Genomic DNA, 13,375 nt, shown 5'->3' with positions numbered 1-13,375 from the left:
CAAGATTGTGCAGATGGTGAATAAAGAACCTCGAGTAACATCCAAACAAGTTCAAGCTGCCCTGCAGTCCGAGGGTACAACAGTGTCAACCCGTACTATCCGTCGGCGAATGAAAAGGGACTGTATGGTAGGATACCCAGGAAGACCCCACTTCTTACCCCGATACATAAAAAATCCAGGCTGGAGTTTGCCAAAACTTACCTGAGAAAGCCTAAAACGTTTTGGAAGAATGTTCTCTGGTCAGATGAGACAAAAGTAGAGCTTTTTGGGAAAAACCATCAACATAGAGTTTACAGGAAAAAAAAAAGAGGCATTCAAAGAAAAGAACACGGTCCCTACAGTCAAACATGGCGGTGGTTCCCTGATGTTTTGGGGTTGCTTTGCTGCCTCTGGCACTGGACTGCTTGACCGTGTGCATGGCATTATGAAGTCTGAAGACTACCAACAAATTTTGCACCATAATGTAGGGCCCAGTGTGAGAAAGCTGGGTCTCCCTCAGAAGTCATGGGTCTTCCAGCAGGACAATGACCCAAAACACACTTCAAAAAGCACTAGAAAATGGTTTGAGAGAAAGCACAGGAGACTACTAAAGTGGCCAGCAATTAGTCCAGACCTGAATCCCATAGAACACCTGTGGAGAGATCTCAAAATGGCAGTTTGGAGAAGGCATCCTTCCAATCTCAGGGACCTGGAGCAGTTTGCCACAGAAGAATGGTCTAAAATTCCAGCAGAGCATTGTAAGAAACTCATTGATGGTTACTGGTTAATTGATGGTTAAAGGTTGTGCAACAAAGTATTAGGCTATGTGCCCACGCTGCGGATTTACCGCGGATTTTGCCGCGGATTTGCCGCGGATTTACCGCGGATTTACCGAAAATCTGCAGCAGCGGCACTTCCAAGCCATTTCAATGGCATTTTGGAAATGCTGTGTCCATGCTGCGGATTTTTCCGCGGCGGATTTGCCGCGGATTTTGATCCGGAAAAATCTGCAGCATGTCAATTATTTTTGCGGATTTTGGTGCGGATTTTGGGTATAGAATGGGGAAAAAAAAAAAAATCCGCATCAAAATCCGCGGCAAATCTGAGGTAAATCCGCGGTAAATCCGCGGCAAATCCGCAAGTGCGGATTTGCCGCGAAAGTCGCGGATTTTCATGCAGAAAAATCCGCAGGTACATTCTACTGTGGACACATAGCCTTAGGCTAAGGGTGCCAATACTTTTGTCTGGCCCATTTTTGGAGTTTTGTGTGAAATGATCAATGATTTGATTTTTGTTTCATTCTCTTTTGTATTTTTTCATTGCAAGCAAAATAAATGAAGTTAATAATACCAAAGAATTTGTAATTGCAATCATTTTCAAGAAGAAACGGAGTATTATCTGACAGAATTGCAGGGGTGCCAATACTTTTGGCCAGCACTGTATAAGCCAATATAAATGATTTAAGGGGTTAAAAAAAAACTTTCATGGGTTAGATTTTTTTTATATCTTTTTTAAATGTTCTAAAGTAGCAAGCAGATTTTGTACATATCAATGTAATAGCAACACAAAAAAGACATTCTCAAAATGCTGAGAAACAATGCATCTATTCTTGTAGACTGATTAAGCAGCAAAGATTTTGTTATTGCTTTTGCCCCTTTTGCAACTTAAACCCTGTTGGAATTACTATAACATTACTCTTTGAACATGGTTTTTGATGCTATTAAGACGGCATGTTGTAAAACACAATCTTCATGAACTCCAGTGGTATTTTAAGAGGTCTGGAAAAAGGTGCATTTTCCTAATAAAGATGTCATATCGTGTGTTCTAAGCAATATTGTGTCCTGAAAATTTCAGACAGGTGAATTCTAGCAATAGGTTTACAAAATGTGTTGCTGTTATGCATATTCTTGTGGATAGAGTGAAACCGAAATACATTAACCCCTTTACCACCTAGTGATTTTCCATTTTTGTTTTTTTCTCCCCTGCTTTTAAGAGCCATATCTTTTTTTATTTTTCTATCAACATAGCCATACCAGGGCTTCTTATTTGTGGGACAAGTTGTACTTTTGAAAACAGGAAAAAATTTAAAGTATAGTCAAAGTACTTAAAAAGTGCAATTGCACAATTGTTATTTGGGCTTTTTATTTACCATATTCACTATATGGTAAAATTGACCTGGCAATGAGTTTGTAAATACATGTATAGTTTTATTTTCATCTGACTGGTGAAAAAATTCCGAAGTTTGCGCTTTTGTTGCCATTTTCTGAAACTTGTAGTGTTCTCAAATTTCCTGATCTGGGGCTCAGTGGTGATTTTTTTTGTCTTGAGCTGGTGTTTTTAATTATACCACTTTTGGGTAGATGTGATATTCTGATATGCCTATTATTGTATTTTATTGCAATGTTGCGGCAACACAAAAATTAAATTCTGGCATTTTGATTTTTTTATTGAACCCTTTACCGATCAGATTGATGTTGTATTTTGATAGATCGGGATTTCTGAATGCAGAGATACGATATGTGTATTTTTATTGTTATATTTTCAATGGGACAAAAAGGAATGTGATTTTAAACTTTTAGATTTTTTGTTTTTTTTTTTATATTTTTTAAAACTTTTTTTACATTTTTTTTATTGGTTGTACTAGTCCTCTTACTGGACTTTATGACTGTACTGTCTGATCGCTTTTCCTGATTAGAGCAGTGCTTTATCATCTCTCTGAACAGCAGAAATGCTGTTCTCATGTGAATGTTGATGCTCTGACCCTACGCTGTCATGACAACCCACTGGCGCCTTGTGATCATGTCACAGAAGTGCCGATGGCGTCAGGGAACAGTCGATCCCCCACCAGAGTGCATGAGATCATGTGTCAGAGTTTGACAATGCAATCTAAATATTTAACAGGCGCAGGTGAATTAGAGATCCACCCACGCCTGCTAGCTGCACATGTTTGCTGATCAGATCAGCAGACGTGTGAGGAATAGTGCAGGCTCGCCTTACATAAACAGGCTGACATTAAAGGGACAGATACAACCTAATACATATAGTTACATCCTAGGACATAAATAGGTTAATGCTATTCACTTACCAGAAACAGTACTTTTTAAAAATAATTACTATACAAATAAAATGAAAAGCTAATTACAAAAAAATACGAGTCTAAGTTTACATAAAACTACATAATACATAATTAAGTATTTTTACTGACTTAATTATGTCAGGTGTATGAAAGAAAACACTTTAGAACCAAATTATATAATGACTCCATAAAACTTTGATAACATTCACATTAAAATAAAAAAACAAAACAACTTACATAATAAAACTACGCAAGTGAGAAAAAAAACCTAGAGAAAGTCTGCATGTTCTGGGATTCCATAAGAATCTGTAGAGGTAACACAATAGATGCAACAGAGAAATGTACATAGAAAAGTAATCACATCATGACATCAGCAATCATTCCATACAGAAGGACATCACCCAACCATGGTGCACAGTAAGGCTAGGTTCGCACACTGCGTCTTTTTGACGCTGCGTTTTTATGCGTTTTTGGCCGCTAAAAATGCACAAAATCGCACCTGCGCCGAAAAAACGCATCAAAAAACGCATGCGTTTTTGCCACGATTTGGTGTGTTTTTGGCTGCGTTTTGCTGCATTTTTGATCTCTGCCTTTTGCTGCGTATTTCAAATGCATTGCATGGGCGGAAAACGCAGAAAAACGCAGGAAAGAACTGACATGTCCATTTTTTTTTTAACTCAAAAACGCAGGTAAAAAAAACAGATGTGTGCGGACAGCAAAAATGAAAACTCATAGACTTTGCTGGGGAAGCAAAGTCCTGCAGTTTTGAGGCCAAAAACGCACCCGAAAAACGCGCAAAAACGCCGCGAAAAACGCACTGTGCGCACATAGCCTAAAAGATGACAGTATTATAACAGTAATTTTCCTAACGACAAAGCTCTCAAATCTCTAATTAATGCATACATCTCCAGGAAAACTGCAGTCAATCTATACAAATAGCACGGGGAAACAAAAAAATATTATATCCTGTGTTTTGGTTAGTTTTTCTTGTTGATTCTAAATCTACCCTTATTTTTCTTCCATCAGCTCTAGTTAACGAGATGTGATTACCCTATGTATATACATATGACCGATTAAACACTAGACCTGATGTCTACTAAACATTATCATTTTTTCCTTCTGGTTATCAAAACAAGGAGGAAATGTAGATTTCTTTTATTTATGAAGAATTTACATAACAGAATAAGAATTAAACATGTATAAAAAGTTGTCATTAATACACTGTTCACTTACTGTGATGACTCGTAAAAGCAGTGATATAAAGATTTCTTGCTGTTAGTTGCAACAATGCAATCACTTTGAAAAGAACCCAATTTATGTATATCAGCTCACCGTGTACATGCTCACTCCTGGCCTCTCCCTGGAGCACGGACAGGCACTGCCACAGCCCGATATTGCAAATAAAAGAAAGGAGGAACATCCAGCTCTTCAGGCGAGGAAAGCCATGGTCTTTATTTCAGCATGCAGACAACGGATGACATGACCAGCACAGCACTACGCGTTTCAGGTGAAACAATCACCCTTAATCATGATGCCATGATGATTAAGGGTGATTGTTTCACCTGAAACGTGTAGTGCTCTGCTGGTCATGTCATCCGTTGTCTGCATGCTGAAATAAAGACCATGGCTTTCCTCGCCTGAAGAGCTGGATGTTCCTCCTTTCTTTTACTTTGAAAAGACCAGCATTTATCCGCCATCATGTGGGTATCCTAATGTCCTTGATATCTTTCTTCTATAGTTCTTAAATCCTGGTGGAATTGTTCAACCTTCAGATAGGTCACCAAGGTTTTCTGGGAAACTGTACAAGTTGCTGTGGAGGTACTCATTGTACACTCAAGATGACAGAAAAAAGATAGCATTCTTTCTACTAGTTCAGAGTAATTATCTGCTTTATAGTTCCCAAGAAAATTCTGTATAACCATAGTGAAAGAAGACCATGCATCTGCCTCATCATGGTTCAATGAATCTTTGAAGTGTGGCTGTTTCATAAGTCCTCTGATTGGAGAACCATCAAAAATACTCATCTTTAGCTTCTCCAAGGTCAGTGCTGGAAATTATCTGCAGATGTAGTTGAAGCATCTTCCTTCATTGTTTTGAGCCTTTATGAACTGCTTCAGTAAACCTAATTTATTATGCAGTGGTGGTAAAATGACCTAATTCCTGTCAACCAATGGTTCTGCGATTACATTATTTTCTCATACTGCCATGTGTTCCTCAAAGGCCACTGTTTTCTCACCAAGGGCTCATTTTTTGATCTACTATCCCAGGGACATATAAAAAGGGATACTTAGGCTATGTGTGCATGCCGCATCTTTTTTTGACCACAAAGATGCAGCGTTTTTATCTTTGTGGTGTCCACCAAGATGCCGCATTTTTATCTTTGTGGTGACTACAAAGAGCATCGTTTTTGGCCTAAAAAAACGCAGGAGTCCTTCACCTGTCAGGCCTCTACTGAAGTGAGCCGCGGGATTAGCGCTAACGTCACTCAGGTGTTGTGTGGTGACAGCTGGAGTCCTCCACCTGTCACTGCAAACCACATGAGTGACGTCACCGCTAATCTCGCAGCTCACTTCAACCGCGGCCTGATGTGCGGTCACAAGTGGAGGACTGAAGCTGTCACCGCACATCACCTGACTGAAGTCACCGCTGATCTCGCACGGCTCACTTCAGCTGCGGCCTAATTTGCAGTAACAGGTAGAGGACTGCAGTCAGGTGATGTGCGGTGATAGCTGGAGTCTTCCACCTGTTACCGCAAATCTGGCCGCGACTGAAGTGAGCGCGAGATCAGCGGTGACTTCAGTCAGGTGATGTGCAGTGACAGCTGAAGTCACCGCTGATCTCGCGTGGCTCACTTCACTTGCAGCCTGACCCTCACAGCGAACAGTCAGGTTCTATGGCCACTCACTGTGATTGTCAGATGTAGCAGAGCTGGATGTGACATGGGACCTCGTGTGGATTACGTCGGACCTGGAGGGGTGTTTTAGGGGTTAATAAAGTAGTGAAAGAGGGGTGTTTTTTGGTGTTTTATTTCAAATAAAGGATTTTTTGGGTGATTGTGTATATTTACTTTCACTTACAGCTTAGTGATGATCGGGTGTCTCCTAGACGCCTGCCATCACTAAGCTAGGATTTAGTGGCAGCTATGGGCTGCTGCCATTAACTCCTTATTACCCCAATTGCCACCGCACCAGGGCAATCGGATGAGCCAGGAAAAGTCTGGGACTGTCGCATCTAATGGATGTGGCAATTCTGGGTGGCTGCTGGCTGATATTTTTAGACTGGGGGGAGCTCCCAATAATGTGGGTCTTCCCAGCCTGAGAATACCAGCCCCCAGCTGTGAGACTTTATCTTGGCTGGTTATCAAAATTGGGAGGACAGCAGGAAAGTGGCTTATTCTGTGTGCTATGATAAATATACTGGACATAGATCATACTGATAGCATGGATACTGCTGCTTACCAACAAGATCAGCATCTGGAACCTGATTGCTATATAGCTGGGTTCCTTTCAGATCCATTTAAGTGATTAGACAATGAGATGTAAAATGCTGACAGGTGAATATTGCAGTCAGGCCCAGTGGTGTAAATAGAGTTCGAAGGGCCCCTGTGCAAAATTTGGACCTGGGCCCCCTGTCCCCTCCCCCCTCGGGGTACAGGATAATTATGCTGAAACATGGCTCTTTCTATCAGCACCCAGCTTTCCCGTATGCCAATATACTTGTTTCCCTCAGCACCCAGCTTTCCATGTTCTGATATCCATCTTGTCATCAATACCCAGCTTTTCAATGCTCTACTATACATCTTTCCCTCTTCATCCAGCATACCCTTGATATCAGACCATGGGAAAGCTGGGTGCTGAGGGAAAGATGTATAGGCATACATGGGATAGTTTAGTGCTGGGAGAAAGATGTATAGCAGAGCATGGGAAAACTGGATGCTAAGGTCAAGATGGATATCAGAGTATAGGAAATGCTGAGGGATAAGAGAGCATGGGAAAGCTTAAAGATGTATAGGAGAGCAAGGGAAAGCTGGGTGCAGAGGGAAAGATGTATAGCAGAGCATGGGAAAGCTGGGTGTTGAGGGAAAGAGCCTCATTCCCTCAGGACCCAGTTCTCTCCTCCCATGCATATATCTTTGTATACCATCCTGGTATATAACTCCATCCATTTTTTTCTTTGCTGTACATTATATTTGTGTTATAAGTAACATTATTTTAAGGTTAGAGGAAAGAAAAAGCCAGCTCATCTCAGCTTCTCAGTCTGGAGTTGATCATGATGCTCGCATAGAGATGCCCAGGCTAGGGCTAGTTTATCCAGGACAAACAAAATCAAGTGAGCTTAGGCATGAATAGATGAATTCCTATATTCCACCATATAGTAGTATGCAGCCCCCATATAGTAGTATGCAACCCTCATGTAGTAGTGTACAGCCCTTATATTCCTCCATATAGTAGTATGCATCCCCCATATTCCACCATATAGTAGTATGCAGCCCTTATATTCCTCCATATAGTATCATGCAGTCCCCATATAGTATTATGCAGCTCCATATAGTATTATACAGCCCCCATATCGTTTAATGCACCCTCATAGTCCTCTGGCCACCGTGATTAAATACATAAATACTTCGCATTCCTCTGCTGCTCCGGTCTCCTCAGTGTATCCACTATTCTGCCACTTTGCACATCTCAGCATAATGGTGTGCAGGAGTGACCTCATCATGCTTTGCTGTGCTGATACTTCAAAGTGCCACAGACACAGCAGAAGAATGATGAGAGAGGGAGTGCCCTGCTCCCTCTCTCATCATTGCTTTGAATTGTATCGGCATCTGTGGCCCCTGTCGCGATCAGAACCCCTGCGACCGTAATCATCCTGGCACTGGTCAGGCCTAACAGTGGCCTCCTGGTCTGCATTGTGTAGGAGGGTGGCCGGCAGGGTGGTGATATAATTGTGTTAACAATATGTAGTGAAGTGTATTAGTCAGATAGCAGAGTGGGGAAGGTTAAGTAGAATATAGTGTGAGGAAAAGGTTTAGGATGCCATTTATAGGGAGTAATGTAAAGTATAAGAATGTTATGTAGAAGGACTTTGTTAGTAATAGAAACAGTGCATGTTATGTCCAGCCCACTGGGGGGTGGAACTAGTGTTGAATAGAGTAAGAGACTTCCTAGTTACAAAAGAGAGATTAATTCAGTTAAGATTCTGCCTAGCAGGAAAAGTGCCTCGGTGCCAAAATTGGTCCTGAAAACCTGATGCCAATCCTGGAAGGTCTGGAGCATAAGGTTCATTCCAGCAGGCTGCGTGACAGGGCAGTTGGATCAAGGAAGATGGAAAGATCCTGGGGTACCTTAAACCCATGTGAAGCACTCTGAGGGTATTGACAAAGAAAGTAGAGGTCGCCCCTGCTTATACGGTAGCCTGGGAACGGCGAAGCTGACAATGCACCTATAGTGAGAGCTTGTAGACTGTAGGGGGGCTGCCACTGAATTTACATGGTAGTCCTAAAGGGAAGCAATACCCCAGTCAGAGAGGAAGAACATTTCACAACTTGTCTGCTATGCAACCAATAACTGAAAATAAAGACTGTTGTGTTAATGAGACCCTGGTGTGGTATGAACTCTGTCCGGCAGCCACTGCAAGTGTGGACAGAGAGATAGATGGTGTCCTTCAGGAGCAAGTAAGTGCTCTATACCTTACACAGAGAAGCACACACAGACTGGGGACTATTAATGAAGGAGAGTGGTGCTAGTACAGCCCAGCACCCCCTTCCTTCAAGTGGCGCTGTGAGCAAGGTAGTTCCCAGCATGTCAAGACGAATGTAAATGCAGGAAGATGCCTAAAACTAAAAGAACTGTGATGGCTGTGAAGATAAAGATGGCGGATAATGGCGCACTAAAGAGAAGAAACCATGCCCATTGTGAGCATTATGGCTGGAAAAGAGCACGAAGACCAGCTCTGCCTGTGCCAAAGATACTGGTAAGAAGACGCCCCCTAGTCAGCTGTGTCCACCTCTAGTGGGCATGATGAAGAGAAAGGTGCAACCCATCATTGCAAGCTGATGGGGAACTGACGGTGACCGAGAAGAAACGGGCAGGGGAGCCAGAAGAGTCCCCACCCTGGGGAGAGCAAGCGGAAGAAGAGATAGTCCCACTGCCGAGCAGGCCGGCACCATTGTTGAGCAAAAAGACAGCGATGGACCATCGTGGAGCGTGGCCTGAGCGTAAAGGGAGGTGGCTCAGTATTTTGGTCAGCAAAAGCCCTGAGCATGTGGCCTGGGAAAAGTGGCTGCAGCAGCAAGAGGAGGTGCTACAGCCAGGAGCCTGTTGAAACCTTAGGTTTCCCGAAAAGACTGGGACTCAATACCTAAACTGACAACTGCAGTGGCCGCTCCTGGAGTGCTGAAGCCCTGTGGTCGTGACAAGTAATCAAAGTCTGCAACAACCAAGAGTGCCGGGTGTGATCCCAAAGAAGTGCCAGCTGTAATGAACGTGGCCCAGGGTGCCCACTCAGCCATTGCCGTGAAGGTGACTGAGTTCGAAGTTACTTGGGTCTGAAGCCGGCCTGGAAAAGAGTTGAAGTTTCTGTGAGAGGAGCCAGCTCCGCAGCACCCCCCAGTTGTGCTAGTTGCAGGGAGTCTATCAGGAATGTCCTGCATCCTGAAAAAGGGGAGGCGTGTTAGGAGACTCAGCTCCCTGAAGAAGTTGGCCCAGAGTGTCTGAAGTTAAGTTAATTGTTTTTCTCCCTCCTCAAGTTGTTTTGCACATGTTGCTCACCCCTCTGCTAAATTGCAGGACTGAACGGTGGGAGAGCTGCATGCCTTCTGCCATGGACTTCTGCTCCTGGACTTCGCACACGTTCTTTGCCCCATGGATCTTGCCCCGTGTGACCAGTATTCATACCTGGCCAGTGTTGTGTGAAAGAATAAACTGTCATCCACACATAGGGGTCGAGGACTGTTGCGTGATTCCTGCTATGGATGGGCAGCTGTTTGGGCTCTGGCTAAGTTAAGGGCCACAAAGTGTATGGATTTTGACTTGTTTAACTATGAACGGTAAAGCTGCCGCTGCACCCATAGTGGAAGCTTATAGATGGAAGGAGGGCTGCCACTGTGTTTTTATACTAGTCCTAAAAAGAAGGAATACCCCAGTCAGACAGGAAGAACATTTAACAACTTGTCTGCTATGCAACCGATAACTGAAAGTAAATACTGTTGTGTTAGTGAGACCCTGGTATGGTGTGAACTCTGTCCGGCAGCTTCTGCAAGTGTGGATGGAGAGATGGATGATGTCCATCAGGAGCAAGTAAGTGCTTAGCACCCTACACAAAGAAGCACACACAGCCGTGGGACCGTTAATGAAGCAGAGCAGCACCTGTGTGGCACAGCTCCCCTATCCTTCACATTGTATCTAAGTTTTCCAACATATGCCAGAGATTGCCCCTCATTTCTAAAATTCACATGTATAATTCGCTAAACTAGACTATAAATTATCATGGTATTTAACGGAGATGGGGAGTAAAGTGATCAAAAAGGAGTATGTACCCTAAAATAGTACTCATGAAAATCTCACTAAAAAAATAAATATTAAAAACTCTGTTAATGGAAAAATAAAAATTATGGCTCTCAAAAACCCTTTTTTTGAAATGTTTATTTATAAGTCAGATAATTTATACCAGAGTAGTAATAAGCTTGTACAACCCACATGAATGATCACTATTACACTGCAAAAGTAAATACTAAATTCTAAACCAGATTTGGAAACAGCCATATTAAAATGTCATGCACAGGGCTAGTTAGTCTTCTTAACCTATGTGGTCAAAGCAAAACAGACAGTAGTTGCATTGTATTTAAAGCACCACTCCTGTGGTATTTTTTTATTTCACCACTGGAGGGTTGCTTTAAGTCTAAGTCCCCTGTCCCTAGTCTTATACTCACTCTTCATCATCTTCACCTTTTTTTGGCATCACTCTGATCTCGCAATGCAATGTTGTGACCGCAGCTGTTGACTGGCTGTTTATTCAGAAGTTATATCACAAGCTTTCAATGCAAGTCTGTGAGAGCAAAAACGAGGCCAGAATGAGGTTCTCATAGACTTGTATTATGTTGTGACCTCTGATGCACTTCATGAAACACTGGAGCAGCTGGCAAAACCCAAACTGCAGAAGAACAATGTCATCTGTTATCAGCATCGGTCCTGTTGCTCTTCTGCAGTTTGTAATTTTTCCCGCTGCTCCAGTGTTTAATGGAGCACATTCTGGCTCTCATAGACTTGCATTGGGAGCTTGTGATATAACTTTAGACTTTGCCAAATTTCCTATTTTCTCACAAATAAATGCAAAAAATATTATCCCAAGTTTACCACTATCAAGAAGTACAATATGTCACTTTGATCCATTGAAGCTTTCCTGACTTATTACATAATAAAAAGACACTGGTCAGATTTCTAAAATTTGGCCTGGTCATGAAGGTCAAAATTGCCTCCGTCATTAAGGGATTAATATGATTACAAGTAAAAGTGATGTTGTTTAGCAATTAATTTACTATTTTCTCATATCATATTTTAGCTTTGAATTTACCATCCGAATAAATGAAAAAGATTGCCAGTGTACCAACTCAAGTATTTTTGAAGAATCCAACTATGACTTATTTAGTTCTAATATTAACGGTACAAAAATTAATGAAATATGGGAAAATACAGAAAGTAAATGTACACCTAGGTATGTACCTTCATATGTAATTGTGGAAGGAAACATTGTCATGTATAATACATCAGCCTAATTGTTACCGTTTATGTACTAATAACAAATTGAACACCTGTACATTCTATGAGCGTTTATATATTATTTTATATGATTTAAGTTTTTTACACTATTTGTGTCTGCTTCCTTTATTCTGAACATTTTCTCTGGAAACCACTTTTTCCTTAATAGGAAATTTTTATTTTTATTTCAGTTTTTTCGTTATCTAACAGGTTTCTAACGCAGACCATGCCTACTATTTACAGCTGCGTTAACATCAAAATAAATTTCTCTGTGTACACCAGTCTGTTTATCTTTTTAGAGTGCTAGTGTATTATTGTTCATGTGTTAGCCTTCTTTTTCCTTCAATTTTTACTAGAAACCATTCTGTTCTCTATAGGAAGTGTGGTAGATTACCGTATTTTTCGTTTTATAAGATGCACCGGATTCCGGATTATAAGATGCACCCCAAATTTAGAGATAAAAAAAGGTTAAAAAAATGGAGTCCATCTTATACTCCGGTGTTGTCTTACAGAAGGGGGGGCAGCAGCGGTGGTGGAGTGGAGTCACATGAGGCTGGTGGGGTCTGTGCTGGCAGTGGTGCTGTTTGTGCTGACAGCGGTGGGGTCTGTGCTGGCAGCGGTGGGTCTATGCTGGCAGCGGAAGCTGAGGTGGCTGCGTGGAGCAGGCCGGTGCAGCTGGTGTCCCAGATGCTCTGTTGGTGGTCCAGGCTTCAAAGAAATGGTGCCCGGAGCTGTGCGTGCGCAGATGGAGCTCTCAGCCGAGAGATCCATGAGCGCACGCACTGACTCAGGGTGCCATCATTTGAAGCCAGAGCATGTGGAACAACCGACGCACAGCCACAGCAGCTTCTGGTGCCAACACAGCCACCGCAGCCTGCACAGCCAGCCGGCCGCCCGCACAGACAGGCAGTCAGCCGGCCGCCTGCACAGACAGACAGGCAGCCTGCCAGCCACCTGCCCGCACAGAGAGGCACCCAGTTGCCTGCACAGACAGCCGGTCGCAGAGAGAGCTGCCCGCACAGAGAGGCAGCTGGCCGCCTGCATAGACAGCCTTTGCGCCAATTCTGCACCTCCCGGTAAGCTATATTCGGATTTTAAGACGCATTCCTCATTTTCCTCCCAAATTTTTGGGAGGGAAAGTACATCTTATAATCTGAAAAATACGGTACTTTATTTTAGTCTCTTCTCTACATGACATGTTCTAATGTGACCCTGCCTTCTACCTGATGCTCCCATAACATTCAAATATACCTCTCTGTGCACCCCACAGAGTTTTCTATTTAGAGCACCATTGTTTCATCTTTATTCTCTATATTTTGTGTATATTTATTTAGGTGTACAGAAACTGTGTGCTTGCCGTATGGTGATGGAAGAGGAATGGTAGCCATTTTCACCAGTGCTGGTCCTTATATCAACGATGTCCACATGATTCTTCACAATGACCAAATGCAAATAGGGAAGGCTTTCAATTTAGAAATTTCGGGATCTTTGGCCTCTTTCTTGGAGAGGACAAAAGGTAAATTCAAAAAGTGAAGCTCACTAACTTTGGCTAAAATACAAATTT

General features: G+C 42.5%; 1 protein-coding gene across 1 annotated transcript in view; it reads left to right on the top strand.

Annotated features, from left to right (window-relative positions):
* Window positions 1-13,375, top strand: part of PKD1L1 (polycystin 1 like 1, transient receptor potential channel interacting) — an 884,746-nt gene that overhangs the window by 13,249 nt on the left and 858,122 nt on the right. The window contains exons 3-4 of the mRNA XM_075316120.1: window positions 11,615-11,767; window positions 13,146-13,327. Coding sequence (XP_075172235.1) covers window positions 11,615-11,767; window positions 13,146-13,327 — 335 coding nt within the window. The remainder of the gene's footprint in view (window positions 1-11,614; window positions 11,768-13,145; window positions 13,328-13,375) is intronic.

This window comes from Anomaloglossus baeobatrachus, chromosome 6 (genome assembly GCF_048569485.1).
Source record: "Anomaloglossus baeobatrachus isolate aAnoBae1 chromosome 6, aAnoBae1.hap1, whole genome shotgun sequence".
Lineage (NCBI taxonomy): Eukaryota > Metazoa > Chordata > Amphibia > Anura > Aromobatidae > Anomaloglossus > Anomaloglossus baeobatrachus.
The sequence above is the reverse complement of the archived record's forward strand: the minus strand, read 5'-3'. Positions and strand labels throughout refer to the sequence as shown.